At 37.1% G+C, this 23,786-nt stretch overlaps 2 protein-coding genes across 2 annotated transcripts; both read right to left on the bottom strand.

Annotated features, from left to right (window-relative positions):
- Positions 1–111: 111 nt before the first annotated feature.
- On the bottom strand, positions 112–7,147 carry LOC311270855 (cytochrome P450 3A27-like). The gene is made up of 13 exons (XM_084376066.1): positions 7,004–7,147; positions 6,756–6,849; positions 5,816–5,868; positions 5,044–5,143; positions 4,524–4,637; positions 3,958–4,043; positions 3,710–3,852; positions 3,489–3,613; positions 3,213–3,297; positions 2,502–2,662; positions 2,178–2,404; positions 1,251–1,413; positions 112–1,157 (listed from the first exon to the last, which is right to left on the bottom strand). Exons 1-13 carry the CDS (start codon positions 7,072–7,074, stop codon positions 1,080–1,082), a joined length of 1,500 nt encoding a protein of 499 aa, XP_084232192.1. The 5' UTR covers positions 7,075–7,147; the 3' UTR covers positions 112–1,079.
- Positions 7,148–8,625: 1,478 nt separating this feature from the next.
- Positions 8,626–23,527, bottom strand: LOC311270201 (uncharacterized protein). The gene is made up of 28 exons (XM_084374945.1): positions 23,482–23,527; positions 23,322–23,392; positions 23,085–23,178; positions 22,931–22,983; positions 22,628–22,727; positions 21,707–21,820; positions 21,469–21,554; positions 21,218–21,360; positions 20,851–20,975; positions 20,648–20,732; positions 20,233–20,393; positions 19,897–20,123; positions 19,260–19,422; positions 19,093–19,166; positions 17,780–17,789; positions 17,087–17,199; positions 16,835–16,928; positions 15,904–15,956; positions 12,986–13,085; positions 12,454–12,567; positions 11,885–11,970; positions 11,637–11,779; positions 11,416–11,540; positions 11,140–11,224; positions 10,428–10,588; positions 10,105–10,331; positions 9,179–9,341; positions 8,626–9,085 (listed from the first exon to the last, which is right to left on the bottom strand). The coding sequence occupies exons 2-28, from the start codon at positions 23,378–23,380 to the stop codon at positions 9,008–9,010; spliced, it is 3,036 nt and encodes a 1,011-aa protein (XP_084231071.1). The 5' UTR covers positions 23,381–23,392; positions 23,482–23,527; the 3' UTR covers positions 8,626–9,007.
- Between the last annotated feature and the right edge of the window lie 259 nt (positions 23,528–23,786).

Genomic DNA, 23,786 nt, shown 5'->3' with positions numbered 1-23,786 from the left:
GACTGTTTTGATAAAGGACTTTATTGATTTTACATTTAGTCCCAGAATCAATTAATGAACCCTCCTGTTTTTTCCTTGTCCAAATTTAAAAAAGAAATCCTTGACTTGATACCATTTTAAATGTATTTATTGTGATTTCGGTTACGGGTACACAACAGGTGAAAACATTGTTTTTTTTCATGCACTGGTCAAGTTTGAGAGTTTAGGCTATTTTATTTCCAGAACACATCTTTCAGACTAGAAAAAAGCATCAAAATACACATTTAGGTGTTGATTTTATTTGAGTTATTTCTGTTTTGGAGGTTTATGCAGATTAGTTCAGCCTGGTTTGCATATTTATGAACATAAAATTACCAGAAAATGGTAATATGGTAATACATACAAAATATTTTACTTAACATACATAAGCAACTGAGTAAGTTTCAAGCTTATATCTATAATAGTTAAAATTGTGTATCCTTTTGATAATGTTTTGCCTAAAGAGATCTCCACTTTAGTTGAACTTCTATACACCAAACTTTTTATTCTTATCTATATTCTGATGGTTTTTACAGAGGGATTTGTTCATATATCACTCAGAGCCTTTCTTTGTTTCTAAAAACAGCAGAAAGTTGATCTGTTCAATGGCTGTTGACAGTATTTTCTGATTTATGGAGCGATTAAAGAGACAACCAAAGATTCCCATGGTAAAACACTTAAAATCTAATATGTTGTCAAAAGAGTTGAGATCTCTACACACCAGCCATATACCATCAGCAAGTAAAAGGACATTATACCTACTTCTAACAAGTGATTAAGAAATATATAAGAGCTCTACTGTTAGGGTATTGTATCAATAATCAATGTGTAATGATTGTTGTCATGATTACAATGAAGTTATGTGGTAAATGTCGAGATGTCACAATGAGTTTGCGAAAAAGAAAAGAGGAACAACAGTTGACCAATATGTCATCATGCTGCTGGAAGCGGCTGCCGGCCTTATAAGGAAGAGTTATAACAAAATGAAACAAGAATTGATTGCTCAGTGCTTGATAAGACTGACACAGAGTCAGGATATATTTGTAGATGCCTCTCTTGGACTACTGTTGTTGTCTGGGAACAAACTTGAGTTTTACGGGCTTTTCTGGCTGAGACTTCCAGTCTAACTTCAGCGGAATCTAAAGGAAGAAATTAATATAACGTCAGTGATAGGACAGCACGGCAGCAACAGTGTGAATGTACATGAATGTGTGTGTTGCTGTGACTCTTACCACGGTGTCTTTGCATGTTTCCACAGTGTAACTCTGCAGGAGACGGACAAGGACCATTTTCATGGTGAGGATAGCGTAGCGCATCCCGATGCAGTTACGAGGGCCGAGCCCAAACGGCATGTAGGCGTACGGGTTCACCTCCTCCCCGCTGTCTTTAGCGAACCTGCACATACAGACGGGAACACAGATACTCTTCAGATCATGAAGTAACCATTATCTGAAAATTAGTTTTTCATGTAATTGCCATAACCATCGAGTCTCCAGTGCAGACAGGGCCGGATTAAATGGAAAGATTACTCTAGGCAGACTGTATGCCCCCCTCTCCTACACACACATTTCGTTAGCTGGTAATAAAAAAAATTACTCAACTCCAACATGATTATTACTATCATCATTAATTTAGTGAGGCATATACTGTGTTTTAGCTCATATTTATATTTATGTATTATATATCAATTTATATTAGATATGATCTATGTATATTTTGGTATTGACGCACAAGATATTAAAGAACTTTACTAATCCCAAAGGAGATTCTTGTGCCAGAGATTGCTACAAAAAAATCCCTGTAACAATTGGCCAGTTGTGTATTTGTAAGAAAAAATATAGCGTATAACGTTATGTACAGCATGTCTAAATTAAATTATTTTTTAAATATATGTTAAACATTATTTAATGTAGGCAGTTGATGTTCTTTTCCCCTATGTTGGGCCTCCCTAGTGGCAGGGAGGCCCTTGGCAGTGCCTAAAATGCCTGTGTCTAGAACCTGCCCAAAATGCAGATGCCTGATAATTTTCTTATTTGGGGCAAACTTGTTTTTCAGGTCAAGAGCAACTGAACTTGGATGAGAAGTGTCCATTAAAAGCTTAAAGAGTGTGACTCCAGAAGAAGATAGTGTTAAATGACCAAAATATTTATTACACTTGCCTCTCTGGTTTGAAAAGCTCAGGTGAGCTCCAATAGCGCGGGTCCTTGTGCAACAAGTGCACAGGAATTCCAATCATGGTTCCTTCGGGGATGGTGAGGCCGTGGATCTGGACAGTTTTTTTGCACTTCCTCTCAAGCCGAGGGGCAGTGGGCGTCACACGCTGAGACTCATTAAGAACCTGGTCCAGGTACTCTAGACCCATCAGAGCCTCGTATGTAATGGGAGCCTAGAGGCCAAGTAACAAAAAAAATAAACAGATAAGGATTAGAAAAATATATAATGTAGGCCATTGAAATTACTTACAAACTTCAAAATTACTGTACATCTCTCGGGAAGTTGGCATCGATTTCTTCATGCAAGGTCTGCAATGCCTCAGGGTTGACGGCCAGGTTGTAAAGGGCGAAAGTGAGAGTGGTACTGGTGGTATCATAGCCGCCAAAGATGAAAATGAAGGCCTGGGAAAGAATCTCGTGCTCAGTCAAACCTACAAGACAATAAAAATAAATCACAACCTGAGACATTTTGGCATTTATCTTCACACCTAAAACACTTACTCTTAAACTAGAAGATATGCAGGACAGTCGTATATCAGACTGGCTGCACGTTACTGAATGTTTTATATTTTACAATTTATTTTCAGACAGTTATATAAACAATTAATGATTTCTTCTTATGTCAAATCCAACATAAAAATGAATTGGCAATTATTTTAGTTGGCACTTAATCTGACAATTAACTAGTCGTTTCCTCTATAACAGTAAAAAAAATGCCTGTCACAATTTCCCATCAATATTGCGATATTGATATATAAAGCAGAAAAAAGCAGCAAACCCTCAAATTTGAGGCGCACTGCCAGAGAATGTTTGACTTTTTTTGCTCCAGAAGTGACTTTAATGATTAGTCAATTATCAGAACAGTTGCCAATAATTTTCTGCTGTCGACTTCTGCTCCTGCTGATCAACTAATCATTTCAGATCCAATGATCAATAGACGAGTTTCATCTACTGATCACAACTACTGCGATGAAAACATACCTTTACTTGGCTGATCTTGTTCACTCTTTATCTCCGATTCTGGTATCTCATTCTGAAGCATCACCTGCAGGAAGTCTCCTCGAATCTAGACGGCAACAATCGAACATTCAGAACATCACATAAGGGCTTCCGTACTTATCTAACTTCTCTAACATATTCAGTGTACAGACAAAGGAGTGGTGTCAATCTTTTTATCTGACACTTGGCAAGAAACCAAAAAAGCTATTCCTTAAATTCTCTGCAGCTTGTTTTTACTTGTACAGATGAAATGCTTACAGATCCATCTGCATGGTGCTGGTCTTTAAATTTCTTGATGATGTTGTAGAAAAAATCAACACTGTCTCTGGGCATGATGTCAATTTTCAGGAGCTCCATCAGACGGGAACCAAAGGGTAATAACACTGAAAGGAGAACAAAGAGTTGTTAACCCCAATCTGCATACTAGTGATCGCAAGTAGCTCATATGATGAAGTGATATCCATGAAAATAGTACGTACTTATGACAAGTATCAACCCAAAATTGAAGTTGAGAACCTTCTTCATATGTACAACAATTGGGTCGTCTGGATTGTTTATGGAGTCTGCCTGAACACTGAAAGACACACTGGTCACAACATCCAAACTGTAGGGTCCCACGAATCTATGGCGGAAAAGAAGAAAGGTAGTTTTCTTTTAGGAACCAACATGGATTAAATACAATGATGTATGTAATGATTTTCTGGTGTATAACTGATTAACAACATACTGTTTGACATCGAGGGGTTCACTCAAATTTGTCTGTCCAAGTTTTTCAATGAGTTGGTCTGCATAGCGAGAAATGATGGGAAAAACCTACAAAAAAGGTGTGTAGTGTTAGTAATGTACTGTGAGAGAAATACACATGGACGTAATATAGACGTTATCTATGTATATATCTACAGTGCCTATAAAAAGTATTCACCCCCTTGGATATTTTCACCTTTTATTGCTTTTATGAATGGTTAATTGATTGCATAAGTATTCCCCCTCCAAGTCAGTATTTAGTAGATGCACCTTTGGTTGCAGTTACAGCGCGTCTGTGTGTCAATCAGGCTTGCACATCCGGGCACTGCAATTTCACTCCATATACAAATATATTTTTGTAAACTTCTTGTTAAGAAAGCCAATTATATTGACCATGATTCAATTTATAAAAGCAATAAAAGGGGGAAATATCCAAGGGGGTGAATACTTTTTACAGGCACTGTAGATATATACATAGATAACTGTATAGGTATTGTTTCACAAAATCACAGGAAGCAGATTGCAGTAGTGGTGAGCTCAAACACTGGCCTGTTTCAGTCTTCCACTGGTGAAGCATGGCGACAAAGTGCTCCTAATTCTTTTCCATCTTTCATCTTTAACCACCGTGATTGCATCGTCCATAGGTCCTGTAAATAGGTTATCCTGTGCACATGAGTAGAGTTAAGAGGAAATTACACTGAGTGTACAGAAGAGTTGCACTGTACAGGACATAAACTGACCTGTCTTTGGGTAGAACATTATTTTTATTTGATTTGAATTACCACTGCATTATATGGTTAAAAAAAACACAAAAACAACACATTGCACTTATTCTGACTTATTGGCCACATGACAAGGACACTGGAGACAGACTTCACCAAGATGAAGTCAAGATAGGGTAGAAAGGATTTGAGTGTAAACAACAGGAAGTTGCTGCAAATGTTCTCCCAGCTGACAGTTTGTTATTCTTACATAATTCCCAGTGTTGTGTAATTTGAAAAAAGGCAAACACAACACTCAATGCAAATTTAACTTTGTCAGTAAACATGCAGCAAGGAGAGTCTCTTACCCTGCGGTTGGTAAACGCAGAGTAGCACTCCTTCACCAACACCGTTTTAATAATCTCAGGGTCTGCCACCATCAAACTTGGGTTTCGTCCCTCAAATAACCTGCACAGAAATACAAAAACATCACAATATAAAGACGAGATACACAACTACATTTTATAAAGCATCCATATGAGCTCAAAATACAGAAATAAATATTTGTTGATGTTAATTTTAGCCAATACGTACAAGAAAATAAATATCTTTGTCTTTCTGTGGCAAAGAAATCCTTTCATAATAAACACTGATTATTATTACAATTGTTTTCATTATTACATTCCATTGAAATATGGGGATAGTTTATGTAGGCTATAGCTGACATAAACCCAAAATGTTGTTTCTCATTGTTTGGGTAGTTGGTTTAGTAATGTCCTGTTTTATTTTATAGGTTATATCCTCCTTTTATTGACTTCATTATTAAAGCTAACCTTCTCTTTTCAACCTGCCTGCCTCTGTGTCTTGTGTTACATAATACGGTCAAGAATTCAAAGGTTATCTTACTTGTCAAGATAATATTTTAAGACAATGTGACATAACAGGTGCACTGATAAACATTGTTTTGAAATACCTCAAGCTAAAGTATGTTATACAGTGGTGAAAAATAAATACTGGAAGTACTTTTACTTTCTGCTACTGATTAATTCTAATCAGTTAAGTTTATAAAGTAACGGATCTAAGTACATGTACTTCTTCCATCATTAATGCCACCTGTGGGACTTGAAAGATGAAACTCACCCCCAGACATCCCCATACTTGAGCTGGCACTCCCGGTCAAAAGGAACAAATCCCTACAAGAAATTCAATAATAAAAAGTGTTACAATTAAAGGTCACCAGAGCTTCCAACAGGTACAATCATAAAGTGTATAGATAAGCCAAGGCAGGCTACTGCTACTGAATTATGTTCCAGTAAAAACATTTAAAAAAAAAAAAAAAAAAGCTTTTGATTGTCATCAGATATAAACATGATAAGGACTTTATAAACACTCATCTCTATGGAAGCACAACATTTTTTTTAAAAAAAGGTCATTATTATGGATAAAAAGCAGAAACTATGGAATAAAAAAGACCTTATCATTCATATCATTTCCTTATTATGAGATAAAAAGTCTAAATTATGAGATAAAAAGTCATTATTATCGGGTTAACTCAAAATTATTCGATAAATCTTAGCTTTTTGTCTTATCTCTATTTTATATATCATAATTTCGACTTTTTATCTCATATTTCAAAGGGGTACTATGTAGTTTTTAATATTTACAGTGAGGTAAGAAAACTGTTTTCCATGACTGACTAAACAAGCTGTTCTCAGAGGAAAATAAGGTCCCAGAACACTGTCTGAAGCTAGAAAGGTGGCAGGGTCCGCCAAGTAAAACAGTATGAAATTGTGTCAGTTTGTTTATTCAGTCATGAAAACAGAGAGCTTGTTTGTTTAGTTTGTTTAGGCATGAAAATCAGTCAATGAGGATCTTTCTCTTTTGATTACATTTTCACCTTTAAGGCTTTTTAAGTCATAATTGTGACTTACCACTGAAATATTGTTTCATCAGGCTTGGTTTTCATCTTGTTTTTTCTTAAACTGGTAAAAATGGGCTTCCATACACCTCTAATTTTCAATTATCAAATCAATCTACTCCACACACCAGTCTCAAAGGGTTGTTTGTTTATGTGCCTTACCTTCAACATGTAAAGAAATGTCCCAACAAAAGGTCGAGGTGTTGGTCCAGGTATTCCCAGTTTTGTAAAAAACCTATACGGCCAAATGCCATACCTGTATTACATATATATATATATATTTAAAGAGAGAGAGAGAGAGAGAGAGAGAGAGAGAGAGAGAGTTAGTTAGTTATAATACAGCAACAGTGACGACTTGACAAGGACGTGAAATATCGCAAAAGTGAGTTTTAGACACAGAAACTACTCACAGTAATATCAGGGTGAAAAGGAGAGCCAGCAGAGTCCAGGTGGTTGCCGAAAACAGTGAAAAGAGAAACATTTTGACCGTCTTCAGAGAGACACGGGGAGACTTGGACACTAACTATGCTCCCAGGAAAATGAGGAAACAGGATAAAACAAGTGACCTTATAAACAAGTGAAGGGGTGGTCAGTGGGAGGAGCCCAGAGACTGGAGCTGCAACAGGAAGTGATCAGTGTTGATGCGACACAGTCACAAAAGGAGGCTGTTGCTTCACCGACGCTTCTGTACGTCAAAGACAAGTTTGGACAAGAGATAACGTTTCCTGAAACTAAAGGTGTTTGCTTCGTCGTCCTCCTTCACCAGCAGGGCAACAGGGTCCTCATCGCAGCGGCGTCCTTTTCCCGGTGGTGTTGTTGGCCAGACTAAAGTTGGTCCGCAGGAAGGCTCAATGTGGCCCACCACGTTTCTAGCACAGAAATATATAATAATGAATTTAAATATATATATATATATATATATATATATATATATATATATATGATAACAGTAGCCTAGTTATCCTATTCAAAAATATATAGTAAAAGTGCTCTTCAATTATATAACATCTCTAATTATTAATATTTTTTCATAATCTGAGCAGGGCGAGTGACACTTTGCACAGGAGGTCAGTCAATGAAGGGAATTTGGGAACTTATTACAATTTTGCATCTGCACAAAACAAAACAATGCATTTCAAGTTTGGGAATCCCTGCCCAATTACCCTTGATAAAAACATTTCAGTGCAGTCATAATTGGGAGATAGAAAGTGTTAAAGTCAAGATAAAAAGTCATTATGGGCTAAAAAGCCAAAATTATGAGATAAAAGTCATTTTTATGGGATACAAAAACAAAATTATGAGATTAAAAGACAAAATAATAGGATGAAAAAGTCATTATTTTGGAATAAAAGGACAATTATAAGATAAAAAGTCATTATTTTTGGGATAAATCATTATTATGGGATAAAAAGTCAAACTTAAGAGAATAAAAGATGAAACTATCCCAGTGAACTCCTGCCTTAGACCATTTGTTATGTCTTTATTAACACAACCAACTACTGTTATATATGTAAATATATAAATAGGCTCAATATTAGATTTGTGAGAGTTTTAATATTGCAGACTTTGGAAGAAATGTGCACTCACTGACATAACAGATTTTTAGAAGCTAATGATTATGCAACCGTTGTCAAAAGTTAAAATACCTGGATGTATTGATCATATTTGTTCTTACTGCCCTCTATGAGCTAGAGGTTCAACAAGTAAACTTTGGCAGCACTGAATTTTTTTTTTAAAGAAATTGTAAAGAAAAAAATTACCATCCAGTTGTTTCAGGTTTTATCTTTGTCAGATAGTGACATAGTAACTAAGTGTTCCCCAGGATATAATGGACACATTTCAGCATAGCTGGCTGAAAATCACAGGACTTAGAAGTTGTGGTGGCATTGGAAAGCAGTCTGAATTTGACAGATGTGTGAGCTTCCTTTCTTGCATTTAAATCGTCCACATCGACACATTGGGTAAAAATGACTGGTATGATGTCTGTTGTGATACAAGAAACTTTACAAAAAAGAAGAAAGGCAATGCAAAATGAGTTAAAACACTGGGTGTTTCAATCAATTTATTGTGTATTATCAGGTCCCTTAAAATGTTATAGTTGTGAAGAATTCATGCAGTCATTTTGTTGTCACAAATCTATAATACATTTCTTTAACAAAAGACACTGGAGGTGACCACAATGTGCTACAATAAAAAGATTTTTTTTTTTTACATTTTACAAATAGACACAGTAAAATTAGACATTCAAGACACATTTGATTCAACAACATTGCAAGAAAAATGTTTAAGGTGCGGTGAGTTTACGGCAGTTTCAGTAGTATAAACACTTGCTTAAAATGTCACAAACAACTGCAAAATAATGAGTTCGATAGGAATTTCTGAATCAAGGTATATTTGTAGATGCCTCTCTTGGACTACTGTTGTTGTCTGGGAACAAACTTGAGTTTTACGGGCTTTTCTGGCTGAGACTTCCAGTCTAACTTCAGCGGAATCTAAAGGAAGAAATTAATATAACGTCAGTGATAGGACAGCACAGCAGCAACAGTGTGAATGTACATGAATGTGTGTGTTGCTGTGACTCTTACCACGGTGTCTTTGCATGTTTCCACAGTGTAACTCTGCAGGAGACGGACAAGGACCATTTTCATGGTGAGGATAGCGTAGCGCATCCCGATGCAGTTACGAGGGCCGAGCCCAAACGGCATGTAGGCGTACGGGTTCACCTCCTCCCCGCTGTCTTTAGCGAACCTGCACATACAGACGGGAACACAGATACTCTTCAGATCATGAAGTAACCATTATCTGAAAATTAGTTTTTCATGTAATTGCCATAACCATCGAGTCTCCAGTGCAGACAGGGCCGGATTAAATGGAAAGATTACTCTAGGCAGACTGTATGCCCCCCTCTCCTACACACACATTTCGTTAGCTGGTAATAAAAAAAATTACTCAACTCCAACATGATTATTACTATCATCATTAATTTAGTGAGGCATATACTGTGTTTTAGCTCATATTTATATTTATGTATTATATATCAATTTATATTAGATATGATCTATGTATATTTTGGTATTGACGCACAAGATATTAAAGAACTTTACTAATCCCAAAGGAGATTCTTGTGCCAGAGATTGCTACAAAAAAATCCCTGTAACAATTGGCCAGTTGTGTATTTGTAAGAAAAATATAGCGTATAACGTTATGTACAGTATGTCTAAATTAAATTATTTTTTAAATATATGTTAAACATTATTTAATGTAGGCAGTTGATGTTCTTTTCCCCTATGTTGGGCCTCCCTAGTGGCAGGGAGGCCCTTGGCAGTGCCTAAAATGCCTGTGTCTAGAACCTGCCCAAAATGCAGATGCCTGATAATTTTCTTATTTGGGGCAAACTTGTTTTTCAGGTCAAGAGCAACTGAACTTGGATGAGAAGTGTCCATTAAAAGCTTAAAGAGTGTGACTCCAGAAGAAGATAGTGTTAAATGACCAAAATATTTATTACACTTGCCTCTCTGGTTTGAAAAGCTCAGGTGAGCTCCAATAGCGCGGGTCCTTGTGCAACAAGTGCGCAGGAATTCCAATCATGGTTCCTTCGGGGATGGTGAGGCCGTGGATCTGGACAGTTTTTTTGCACTTCCTCTCAAGCCGAGGGGCAGTGGGCGTCACACGCTGAGACTCATTAAGAACCTGGTCCAGGTACTCTAGACCCACCAGAACCTCGTATGTAATGGGAGCCTAGAGGCCAAGTAACAAAAAAAAAAACAGATAAGGATTAGAAAAATATATAATGTAGGCCATTGAAATTACTTACAAACTTCAAAATTACTGTACATCTCTCGGGAAGTTGGCATCGATTTCTTCATGCAAGGTCTGCAATGCCTCAGGGTTGACGGCCAGGTTGTAAAGGGCGAAAGTGAGAGTGGTACTGGTGGTTTCATAGCCGCCAAAGATGAAAATGAGGGCCTGGGAAAGAATCTCGTGCTCAGTCAAACCTACAAGACAATAAAAATAAATCACAACCTGAGACATTTTGGCATTTATCTTCACACCTAAAACACTTACTCTTAAACTAGAAGATATGCAGGACAGTCGTATATCAGACTGGCTGCACGTTACTGAATGTTTTATATTTTACAATTTATTTTCAGACAGTTATATAAACAATTAATGATTTCTTCTTATGTCAAATCCAACATAAAAATGAATTGGCAATTATTTTAGTTGGCACTTAATCTGACAATTAACTAGTCGTTTCCTCTATAAAAGTAAAAAAAAATGCCTGTCACAATTTCCCATCAATATTGCGATATTGATATAAAAAGCAGAAAAAAGCAGCAAACCCTCAAATTTGAGGCACGCTGCCAGAGAATGTTTGACTTTTTTTGCTCCGGAAGTGACTTTAATGATTAGTCAATTATCAGAACAGTTGCCAATAATTTTCTGCTGTCGACTTCTGCTCCTGCTGATCAACTAATCATTTCAGATCCAATGATCAATAGACGAGTTTCATCTACTGATCACAACTACTGCGATGAAAACATACCTTTACTTGGCTGATCTTGTTCACTCTTTATCTCCGATTCTGGTATCTCATTCTGAAGCATCACCTGCAGGAAGTCTCCTCGAATCTAGATGGCAACAATCGAACATTCAGAACATCACATAAGGGCTTCCGTACTTATCTAACTTCTCTAACATATTCAGTGTACAGACAAAGGAGTGGTGTCAATCTTTTTATCTGACACTTGGCAAGAAACCAAAAAAGCTATTCCTTTAATTCTCTGCAACTTGTTTTTACTTGTACAGATGAAATGCTTACAGATCCATCTGCATGGTGCTGGTCTTTAAATTTCTTGATGATGTTGTAGAAGAAATCAAGACTGTCTCTGGACATGAAGTCAATTTTCAGGAGCTCCATCAGACGGGAACCAAAGGGTAATAACACTGAAAGGAGAACAAAGAGTTGTTAACCCCAATCTGCATACTAGTGATCGCAAGTAGCACATATGATGAAGTGATATCCATGAAATTAGTACGTACTTATGACAAGTATCAACCCAAAATTGATGTTAAGAATCTTCTTCATATGTACAACAATTGGGTCGTCTGGATTGTTAATGGAGTCTGCCTGAACACTGAAAGACGCACTGGTCACAACATCCAAACTGTAGGGTCCCACGAATCTATGGCGGAAAAGAAGAAAGGTAGTTTTCTTTTAGGAACCAACATGGATTAAATACAATGATGTATGTAATGATTTTCTGGTGTATAACTGATTGACAACATACTGTTTGACATCGAGGGGTTCACTCAAATTTGTCTGTCCAAGTTTTTCAATGAGTTGGTCTGCATAGCGAGAAATGATGGGAAAAACCTACAAAAAAGGTGTGTAGTGTTAGTAATGTACTGTGAGAGAAATACACATGGACGTAATATAGATGTTATCTATGTATATATCTACAGTGCCTATAAAAAGTATTCACCCCCTCGGATATTTTCACCTTTTATTGCTTTTATGATTGGTTGATTGATTGCATAAGTATTCCCCCTCCAAGTCAGTATTTAGTAGATGCACCTTTGGTTGCAGTTACAGCGCTGAGTCTGTGTCTCAATCAGGCTTGCACATCCGGGCACTGCAATTTCACTCCATATACAAATATATTTTTGTAAACTTCTTGTTAAGAAACCCAATTATATTGACCATGATTCAATTTATAAAAGCAATAAAAGGGGAAAATATCCAAGGGGGTGAATACTTTTAATAGGCACTGTAGATATATACATAGATAAATGTATAGGCATTGTTTCACAAAATCACAGGAAGCAGATTGCAGTAGTGGTGAGCTCAAACACTGACCTGTTTCAGTCTTCCACTGGTGAAGCATGGCGACAAAGTGCTCCTAATTCTTTTCCATCTTTCATCTTTAACCACCGTGATTGCATCGTCCATAGGTCCTGTAAATAGGCTATCCTGTGCACATGAGTAGAGTTAAGAGGAAATTACACTGAGTGTTTTGATTCATGTACAGAAGAGTTGCACTGTACAGGACATAAACTGACCTGTCTTTGGGTAGAACATTATTTTTATTTGATTTGAATTACCGCTGCATTATATGGTTAAAAAAAACACAAAAACAACACATTGCACTTATTCTGACTTATTGGCCGCATGACAAGGAAACTGGAGACAGACTTCACCAAGATGAAGTCAAGATAGGGTAGAAAGGATTTGAGTGTAAACAACAGGAAGTTGCTGCAAATGTTCTCCCAGCTGACAGTTTGTTATTCTTACATAATTCCCAGTGTTGTGTAATTTGAAAAAAGGCAAACACAACACTCAATGCAAATTTAACTTTGTCAGTAAACATGCAGCAAGGAGAGTCTCTTACCCTGCGGTTGGTAAACGCAGAGTAGCACTCCTTCACCAACACCGTTTTAATAATCTCAGGGTCTGCCACCATCAAACTTGGGTTTCGTCCCTCAAATAACCTGCACAGAAATACAAAAACATCACAATATAAAGACGAGATACACAACTACATTTTATAAAGCATCCATATGAGCTCAAAATACAGAAATAAATATTTGTTGATGTTAATTTTAGCCAATACGTACAAGAAAATAAATATCTTTGTCTTTCTGTGGCAAAGAAATCCTTTCATAATAAACACTGATTATTACTACAATTATTTTCATTATTACATTCCATTGAAATATGGGGATAGTTTATGTAGGCTATAGCTGACATAAACCCAAAATGTTGTTTCTCATTGTATGGGTAGTTGGTTTAGTCATTTCCTGTTTTATTTTATAGGTTATATCCTCCTTTTATTGACTTCATTATTAAAGCTAACCTTCTCTTTTCAACCTGCCTGCCTCTGTGTCTTGTGTTACATAATACGGTCAAGAATTCAAAGGTTATCTTACTTGTCAAGATAATATTTTAAGACAATGTGACATAACAGGTGCACTGATAAACATTATTTTGAAATACCTCAAGCTAAAGTATGTTATACAGTGGTGAAAAATAAATACTGGAAGTACTTTTACTTTCTGCTACTGATTAATTCTAATTCTAAAGTTTATAACGAAAGTGGAGAAAGTGGAGAAAGACCAAACTTCAGGTTCACCATGAAATCTACAAGGATAGACTCAATCATTACAACAAAGAAATTAAACAGGCCAGACAGTCCTTCTTCTCTAAAATCATTAATGAAAATATCAACAATAGTAAAGTGCTCTTCTCCACTGTTGACCGACTTATTAATCCACCATCTACAACCCCATCAGAAATGCTGTCCACTGAAAAATGTGAAGAATTCGCCACATTTTTCAACGATAAAATTATAGCTATCAGACAGAACATTAGTGCATCAACATCCAGAAATGAACCTACCCTCCAGTTCTCCAGGATTATGACTGCTACCATGTCCCACTTTGTCCTGTTAGACCAAAAAAAACTAGACGATATCGTTGGGCAGCTCAGGTCCTCCACCTGCTGCTTGGACCCTCTCCCTACCAAATTCTTTAAAACTGTTTTTAGCTGCTTAGCACATGAAGTATTAAACATTGTTAACTGCTCTCTTCAATCAGGTATATTTCCTGCAGCACTTAAAACAGCTGTTATTACACCACTTCTGAAAAAGAGCAATCTTGATGCAACAGTTATTGCTAACTATAGGCCCATCTCCAACTTACCATTCCTCAGCAAAATACTTGAAAAAGCAGTTTACTTCCAGCTTAACAACTATCTAACATCAAACAGCCTACTAGACTTTTATCAATCTGGTTTTCGACCTCACCATAGCACAGAAACAGCACTTATCAAAGTTGTGAATGATCTGCATATAAACACAGATTCTAATAAACTATCTGTCCTTGTGCTCCTGGATCTCAGTGCTGCCTTTGACACTGTTGACCATGATATCTTATTAGAGAGACTAGAACAATGGGTTGGCCTATCTGGCCCAGTTCTAAACTGGTTCAGAACTTACTTACAGGACAGGCAGTCCTTCGTGTCCATTGGAGACTTTGTCTCAGACAAAGTAGGTGTTATGTGTGGAGTACCCCAAGGCTCGATTCTTGGACCATTATTATTTAATCTTTACATGCTCCCACTGGCACATGTTATAAAGAAACACAACATAAATTACCATAATTATGCAGATGATTCACAACTGTACTTATCTATATCTCCGGATGACCTACATCCCATTCACTCCCTAACTCAGTGTATTGAGGACATCAACCTGTGGATGTCACAGAACTTTTTACAACTTGACAAAGATAAAACAGAACTACTCATCTTTGGTGCAAAGGCTCAGAGACAGAGAATTGCAGCTCATCTCAGTTCTCTGTCCCTGGAGAGCAAAAGTGAAGCCAGAAATCTGGGTGTAATCATAGACAGTGATCTAAACTTTAAGAGCCATATCAATCACATCACAAAATCCACTTTTTATCATTTCAAAAATATTTCAAAAATTAAGAGGCTTCCTGTCAAAAGCAGACTGTGAAAAATTAATTCATGCATTCATAACAAGTAGACTAGAATACTGTAATGGTATATTTACTGGCCTCCCAAAATCAGCTGTACAGCGATTACAGTTAATTCAAAATGCGGCTGCACGCGTTCTCACTGGAACAAAAAAGCTCGAACACATTACACCTGTTCTTAGATCCCTACATTGGCTCCCCGTCAAAACTAGAATTGATTTTAAGATTCTGCTACTTGTATATAAAGCTCTAAATGGCCTCGCACCTCAGTATATAAAAGACATGCTCATCAGATATGAACCAGCAAGAACTCTCAGGTCCACCGGCAGCGGTCTTTTAACCATCCCTCGTACTAACTCTAGAGCAGGGGAGGCTGCCTTCTGTATCTATGCCCCAAGTAAATGGAACACCCTGCCTGAGGACCTGAGAGACGCTCCTACACTGAGCATTTTTAAAAGCAGGTTAAAAACCTTCCTTTTTTCTAAAGTTTATGACTAAGTTTCTGTGTGTGTGTGTGTGTGTGTGTGTGTGTGTGTATGTGTGTGTCTGTGCGTGCGCATGCATGTGTCTGTTCTGTATATTGTAAGATTTGTAAAAGCTGCATGCGCTGGTTCTTTGTATAATTGCACAGACTTTCTGCACTTGTCTTGTATTCATGTTGTCGCTATGTATAAAGCACATTGTGTTACATTGATTTGAATGAAATGTGCTATAGAAATAAAAGTTTGATTGATTGATTGATTGATAAAGTAACGGATCTAAGTACTTCTTCCATCATTAATGCCACCTGTAGGACTTGAAAGATGAAACTCACCCCCAGACATCCCCATACTTGAGCTGGCACTCCCGGTCAAAAGGAACAAATCCCTACAAGAAATTCAATAATAAAAAGTGTTACAATTAAAGGTCACCAGAGCTTCCAACAGGTACACTCATAAAGTGTATAGATAAGCCAAGGCAGGCTACTGCTACTGAATTATATTCCAGTAAAAACATTTAAAAAAAAAAAAAGCTTTTGATTGTCATCAGATATAAACATGATAAAGACTTTATAAACACTCATCTCTATGGAAGCACATTTTTTTTTTTTTTTTTTTTAGTCATTATTATGGATAAAAAGCAGAAACTATGGATTAAAAAAGACCTTGTCATTCATATAATTTCCTTATTATGAGATAAAAAGTCTAAATTATGAGATAAAAAGTCATTATTATCGGGTTAACTCAAAAATTTTCGCTTAGCTTTTTGTCTTATCTCTATTTTATATATCATAATTTCGACTTTTTATCTCATATTTCAAAGGGGTACTATGTAGTTTTTAATATTTACAGTGAGGTAAGAAAACTGTTTTCCATGACTGACTAAACAAGCTGTTCTCAGAGGAAAATAAGGTCCCAGAACACTGTCTGAAGCTAGAAAGGTGGCAGGGTCCGCCAAGTAAAACAGTATGAAATTGTGTCAGTTTGTTTATTCAGTCATGAAAACAGAGAGCTTGTTTGTTTAGTTTGTTTAGGCATGAAAATCAGTCAATGAGGATCTTTCTCTTTTGATTACATTTTCACCTTTAAGGCTTTTTAAGTCATAATTGTGACTTACCACTGAAATATTGTTTCATCAGGCTTGGTTTTCATCTTGTTTTTTCTTAAACTGGTAAAAATGGGCTTCCATACACCTCTAATTTTCAATTATCAAATCAATCTACTCCACACACCAGTCTCAAAGGGTTGTTTGTTTATGTGCCTTACCTTCAACATGTAAAGAAATGTCCCAACAAAAGGTCGAGGTGTTGGTCCAGGTATTCCCAGTTTTGTAAAAAACCTATACGGCCAAATGCCATACCTGTATTACATATATATATATATATTTAAAGAGAGAGAGAGAGAGAGAGAGAGAGAGAGAGAGAGAGAGAGTTAGTTAGTTATAATACAGCAACAGTGACGACTTGACAAGGACGTGAAATATCGCAAAAGTGAGTTTTAGACACAGAAACTACTCACAGTAATATCAGGGTGAAAAGGAGAGCCAGCAGAGTCCAGGTGGTTGCCGAAAACAGTGAAAAGAGAAACATTTTGACCGTCTTCAGAGAGACACGGGGAGACTTGGACACTAACTATGCTCCCAGAAAAATGAGGAAACAGGATAAAACAAGTGACCTTATAAACAAGTGAAGGGGTGGTCAGTGGGAGGAGCCCAGAGACTGGAGCTGCAACAGGAAGTGATCAGTGTTGATGCGACACAGTCACAAAAGGAGGCTGTTGCTTCACCGACGCTTCTGTACGTCAAAGACAAGTTTGGTCAAGAGATAACGTTTCCTGAAACTAAAGGTGTTTGCTTCCTCGTCCTCCTTCACCAGCAGGGCAACAGGGTCCTCATCGCAGCGGCGTCCTTTTCCCGGTGTTGTTGTTGGCTAGACTAAAGTTGGTCTGCAAGAAGGCTCAATGTGGCCCACCACGTTTCTAGCACAGAAATATATAAAAATGAATTTAAATATATATATATATATATATATATATATATATATATATATATATATATAACAGTAGTTATCCTATTTAAATATATTTGTATAGTTAAAGTGCTCTTCAATTATATAACATCTCTAATTATTAATATTTTTTCATAATCTGAGCAGGGCGAGTGACACTTTGCACAGGAGGTCAGTCAATGAAGGGAATTTGGGAACTTTTTACAATTTTGCATCTGCACAAAACAAAACAATGCATTTCAAGTTTGGGAATCCCTGCCCAATTACCCTTGATAAAAACATTTCAGTGCAGTCATAATTGGGAGATAGAAAGTGTTAAAGTCAAGATAAAAAGTCATTATGGGCTAAAAAGCCAAAATTATGAGATAAAAGTCATTTTTATGGGATACAAAAACAAAATTATGAGATTAAAAGACAAAATAATAGGATGAAAAAGTCATTATTTTGGAATTAAAGGACAATTATAAGATAAAAAGTCATTATTTTTGGGATAAATGTCATTATTATGGGATAAAAAGTCAAAATTAAGAGAATAAAAGATGAAATTATCCCAGTGAACTCCTGCCTTAGACCATTTTTTATGTCTTTATTAACACAACCAACTACTGTTATATATGTAAATATATAAATAGGCTCAATATTAGATTTGTGAGAGTTTTAATATTGCAGACTTTGGAAGAAATGTGCACTCACTGACATAACAGATTTTTAGAAGCTAATGATTATGCAACCGTTCTCAAAAGTTAAAATACCTGGATGTATTGATCATATTTGTTCTTACTGTCCTCTATGAGCTAGAGGTTCAACAAGTAAACTTTGGCAGCACTGAATTTTTTTTTAAAGAAATTGTAGAGAAAAAAATTACCATCCAGTTGTTTCAGGTTTCATCTTTGTCAGATAGTGACATAGTTCCCCAGGATATAATGGACAAATTTCAGCATAGCTGGCTGAAAATCACAGGACTTAGAAGTTGTGGTGGCATTGGAGAGCAGTCTGAATTTGACAGATGTGTGAGCTTCCTCTCTTGCATTTAAATCATCCACATCGACACATTGGGTAAAAATGACTGGTATGATGTCTGTTGTGATACAAGAAACTTTACAAAAAAGAAGAAAGGCAATGCAAAATGAGATAAAACACTGTGGGTGTTTCAATCAATTTATTGTGTATTTAAGGTCCCTTAAAATGTTATAGTTGTGAAGAATTCATGCAGTCATTTTGTTGTCACAAATTTATAATACATTTCTTTAACAAAAGACACTGGAGGTGACCACAATGTGCAACAATAAAAAGAAAAAAGTTTTTACATTTTACAAATAGACACAGTAAAATTAGACATTCAAGACACATTTGATTCATCGACATTGCAAGAAAAATCAGATGTCTAAAGTGCGGTGAGTTTACGGCAGTTTCAGTGGTATAAACACTTGCTTAAAATGTCACAAACAACTGCAAAATAATGAGTTCGATAGGAATTTCTGAATCAAGGTATATTTGTAGATGCCTCTCTTGGACTACTGTTGCTGTCTGGGAACAAAACTGAGTTTTATAGGCTTTACTGGCTGAAACTTCCAGTCAAACTCCAGCGGAATCTAAAGAAAGAAATTAACATAAGATCAGAGACATAATAGCAGAGTAGTGACAGTCTGAATGTACATGAATGTGTGTGTTGCTGTTACTCTTACCGTGGTGTCTGCGCAGGTCTCCACAGTGTAACTCTGCAGGAGACGGACAAGGACCATCTTCATGGTGAGGAGAGCGTAGCGCATCCCGATGCAGTTACGAGGGCCGAGGCCAAACGGCATGTAGGCGTACGGGTTCACCTCCTCCCTGCTGTCTTTAGCGAACCTGCACATACAGACGGGAACACAGATACTCTTCAGATCATGAAGTCACCACTCAGAAGACAAGTTTGTGAGTAAAAGCCATCGTATCCAGTATTATTTAACGTAGCATTTTAAGGCAGTAATTGCAGCATATGTTTTAATAGAGTTCCAACCTCATGCTGTTATTGGCTCGAGGCCACACATCGCTGATCAAGGTGCACACCCAGAAACATCACAAACAAAGTAAAAAATAAGAAAATCGAGTAGAGGGCAGGGTCTCTGCAGATACAGACACCGCCACTCTGATAGTCCTAAGTGATGACTGAGAGAGATTACATTTGAATGAGTCTATACATTGTTTTAGCAAAATCCTCCATGATATACCTTTAAACATCTGTTTTGATTTCTTGGGACCTTTAGGCTTGGCCGAAGAGGAGGTTTATGCTCATAGATTCATTAATGTAAAGAGTGAAAGCTCAACACTGTGCAAGTTTACCTCTCTGGTTTGAAAAGCTCAGGTGAGCTCCAATAGCGTGGGTCCTTGTGCAACAAGTGCACAGGAATGACAACCGCGGTTCCTTCAGGGATGGTGAGGCCATTGATCTGGATAGTTTTTTTGCACACCCTCTCAAGCCGAGGGAGAGTAGGATTCATACGCTGAGACTCATTCAGAACCTGGTCCAGGTACTCTAGACCCATCAGAGCCTCGTATGTAATTGGAGCCTAGAGGGCGAAGAAATACAAAAATAAACAGATAAGGATAAGAACATTATAGGATGGCAGTTATTGAAAAGTTACAAAGGGCACCATATGAAATGCAAAATTACTGTACATCTATCGGTATGTTGGTGTCGATTTCTTTATGCAAGGTCTGCAATGCCTCAGGGTTGACGGCCAGGTTGTAAAGGGTGTGAGCGAGAGTGGTACTGGTGGTATCATAGCCGCCAAAGATGAAAATGAAGGCCTGGGAAAGAATCTCGCGCTCAGTCAAACCTTAGAGAAATAAAAAATAAAAATCATAAAATCATAAAATAATGTTGTACTGAATACCAATTACTTGTATAAAAATGTAGTAATGACCACGAGTACTCATAATAATGCAGTAATGACTAATAAGTACTCATAATATGTAGTAATGAATACTGAGTACTGGAGGGTCGGAATGTGAACATGTTGCGAGCATCACGTGTGGTCTGATACCATTGCAAGATGCTCATTAGTTAGTTAGTGCTGTGGTGAAAACATACCTTTACTTGGCTGATCTTGCTCACTCTTTATATCTGAATCTGGTATCTCATTCTGAAGCATCACCTGCAGGAAGTCTCCTCGAATCTAGACGGCCACAATCGAACATTCAGAACATCACATTCAACATCGAGACAGAAAAATTGACTCTGAGTGAAAACAGACAACTGCAACTTTTTTTCACTTGTACAGATGAAATGCTTACAGATTCATCTGCATGATGCTGGTCTTTAAATCTCTTGATGATGTTGTAGAAATAATCAACACTGGTTTTGGACATTATGTCAATATTCAGGAGCTTCATCAGACGGGAAGCAAAGGGAAACATAACTGAAAGGAGACCAAAGGGTTGTTACTAGTTACTATAATATTAATTGCATGGAGCTAATATGATCAAATCAGGGATGCATGATATAGATCATTCCAATAATGTACAATTTAGATTATTATATATGAAGTTATTGGTATCAGCCACAAGAAGCAGGTAATTATAGGTTAATGGTATCAGTAGAAAAAAATAAATATAGTGCATCGCTAGATAAAAGGATGTAACAGGTAAAAGGAATACATACACAGGAAAAAAATAAACAAAAAGTTGAAGTTAAGAATCTTCTTCATGTGCACAATAATTGGGTCGTCTGGATTGTTTATGGAGTCTGCCTGAACACTGAAAGATGCACTGGTCACAACATCCAAACTGTAGGGTCCCATGAATCTACGACAAAAGAATAGAGGTGGTTTTCTTTTAGGAACTAATATGGATTAAGTGTAATGATGTACTGTCTGTAATGATATGGTGGCATATTACAGATTGACAACGTACTGTTTGACATCGACGGGTTCACTCAAATTTGTCTTTTCCAGTGTTTTAATGAGTCCGTCTGCGTAGCGAGCAATGACGGGAAAAACCTTCAAGACAGAAAAGTTGTGTAATGTTAATAACGTACTGTACATAAGACACACATTATACTTCAGACATGTATAAATGCATTTGTATAGCTGTACGAAGTTATATTAAGCAGATTGCAGAACAGAAGTGATCAGTGAGCTCAGATACTGACCTGTTTCAGTCTTCCACTGGTGAAGCATGGTGACAAGGTGCTCCGAATTCTTTTCCACCTTTCATCTTTAACCACCGTGATTGCATCTTCCATACCTCCTATCGTGAAAGTATCCTGAAAGAAAGATAGGGGAGAAAAGGTTTGATGAATAAAGCATGGTGTACTGTTTTCCTGTCTCCCAGCATTTGTGCTAAGCTATTGTAAGTTAGCCAGCCGCTGGTTGAACAGTAGCTTAATATTTACATGTGAAGCCATGAAAGTGCTATTAATCTTCTTATCTTACTCTGTGCTTGGAAACGAAAAATAAATATTCCTTTTTACTGCTCAGTACAGCCAAACAGACTTTGGCTGTACAGAGCAGCTTCCCAGTGTCAACTATGTGAGTGTGAAAAAAAGAGAGGCTCTCGGTGAAACTTCCATGAAAAATAAAAAAGGTTAAATAAATATACACGGTCCTTCTTGTTTTGGTTAACTTGATGGAACGGTTCCAGTATAAGAACAGGCCGAATCCAAACAACGCTGATTTGTTCCAGTTGCCTCTAAAGTGTGTGTGGCCTGTGTAATCCTCGACCATACACATCTGACTCTCTGTGTAAACAGGATGCTGCAATTCTGAGCTTGGCTTCAGTATCTGTCTACTTTTGTTACTGCAGATAAAAGGCACTGTGACTTTTAACATAGACTTGAAAATAGCCATAGGTAACAATTGTGAACAGGTAGAGCAAACAGCACAAGTACAATAATTACAATCCTACAACAAATATTATTTTTTAATATTTGTTGTTAATATTTATATTTTGCTGCTACAGTCTAGTGGCAATGCTGCACAAGCATTGGTGCATCTACTTGTGTGTTTTAGAGATGATGAGATCTCAGTACAAATGAATTAACCTTGAGCCTTTAACAAGGAGAGGCTCTTACCCTGCGGTTGGTAAACACAGAGTAGCACTCCTTCACCATCACCACTTTAATGATCTCAGGGTCTGTCACCATCAACATTACGGATCGTCCATCAATCAACCTGCACAAAAAGATGACATCACAGATACTGATTAAACCATATTCTATAAAGCATCTATATGAGCTCAAATACTGAAGAAAATACAAATGAAAACTGTCCAATATGTCATGATAAGCAATTAAAATAAAAATTAGTTCAAATGACACCTAAAGTTTGTATTGGTACTTAAATCAGGATTTTTAGTAGATGGAGCAAAAACTCACCCCCATACATCTCCATACTCTGCTTTGCATTCACGGTCAAAAACATTTACTCCCTGCAAGGAAGTTTTATAAAAACGTTAATCACATTTAGTGTTTAAGTCAAGCCATGAGTGCCAGGCAGGTTGCAACAGTTGTGTTTATGTGTTTGCCTTACCTTTCTGAAGTTTAGCATTGTGCCAACAAAAGGCCATGGTCTCGGTCCAGGTACTCCCAGTTTTTTTAAAAACCTCATTGGCCAAGCACCGTACCTATATGACAAAAAGAAAAACAAAAGACAGAGTTATAACCTACTTGTTACACGAGCAGAATCAATATGACAACAGTTGTACATGTAGGACAGTAAATGAGCTTCAAAACAACTGTTTCAGAAACAGATGCAGAAAGTACTCACAGTAATAACAAGGTGAAAAAGACAGCCAGCAAAGTCCAAGTGGTTTCTGAAAACAACATTTTGACTTTGTGCTGAGAGAGAGAGAGAGACAGAGCTGGACACAAACTAGGCTTCACGAAAAACGAGGAACTGCACCGGGTAACATGTGAACTTAACTGACCAGGAGTGGGAGGAGCGCAGAGGCTGAGCTCCAGGAGTAAATGAAGGGTAATAATGGTGTTTATGTAATCCAGTGCAACCTTATCTGGGTTACCTGGGCATTGAGGGCTTCTGCTTACAACCTGTTGCTGTTGTCCAGTTTGACTCCAGTTATAAAATACTCTTATATTTAATAAACAGTTTAATCTAAGCTCACAACTTTTTTCTAGACATTTCGACCTTATTCATGAAATTGTACTTCAACTTTATTCACAAAATTATATTTCAACTTTATTCTCGACATTTCAACTTCCTCCTACAACAACG

The sequence above is a fragment of the Pagrus pagrus genome, assembly GCF_965226575.1.
Source record: "Pagrus pagrus genome assembly, chromosome: 15".
Classification (NCBI taxonomy): domain Eukaryota; kingdom Metazoa; phylum Chordata; class Actinopteri; order Spariformes; family Sparidae; genus Pagrus; species Pagrus pagrus.
The sequence above is the reverse complement of the archived record's forward strand: the minus strand, read 5'-3'. Positions and strand labels throughout refer to the sequence as shown.

What these genes read in the sequence shown, in the direction of transcription:
- LOC311270201 (XM_084374945.1), bottom strand. Translation starts at nt 23,380, where the DNA reads ATGTTGTTTTCAGAAACCACTTGGACTTTGCTGGCTGTCTTTTTCACC. An exon ending in GCAAGATCAGCCAAGTAAAG is followed by an intron (nt 20,394 to 20,647) that starts GTATGTTTTCAC and finishes TATTTCTCTAAG; the next exon opens with GTTTGACTGAGCGCGAGATT. An exon ending in CCAGTGGAAGACTGAAACAG is followed by an intron (nt 11,971 to 12,453) that starts GTCAGTGTTTGA and finishes CCTTTTTTGTAG; the next exon opens with GTTTTTCCCATCATTTCTCG.
- LOC311270855 (XM_084376066.1), bottom strand. Translation starts at nt 7,074, where the DNA reads ATGTTTCTCTTTTCACTGTTTTCGGCAACCACCTGGACTCTGCTGGCT. An exon ending in CCAGTGGAAGACTGAAACAG is followed by an intron (nt 4,044 to 4,523) that starts GCCAGTGTTTGA and finishes CCTTTTTTGTAG; the next exon opens with GTTTTTCCCATCATTTCTCG. An exon ending in ATGCCAACTTCCCGAGAGAT is followed by an intron (nt 2,405 to 2,501) that starts GTACAGTAATTT and finishes CTTGGCCTCTAG; the next exon opens with GCTCCCATTACATACGAGGC.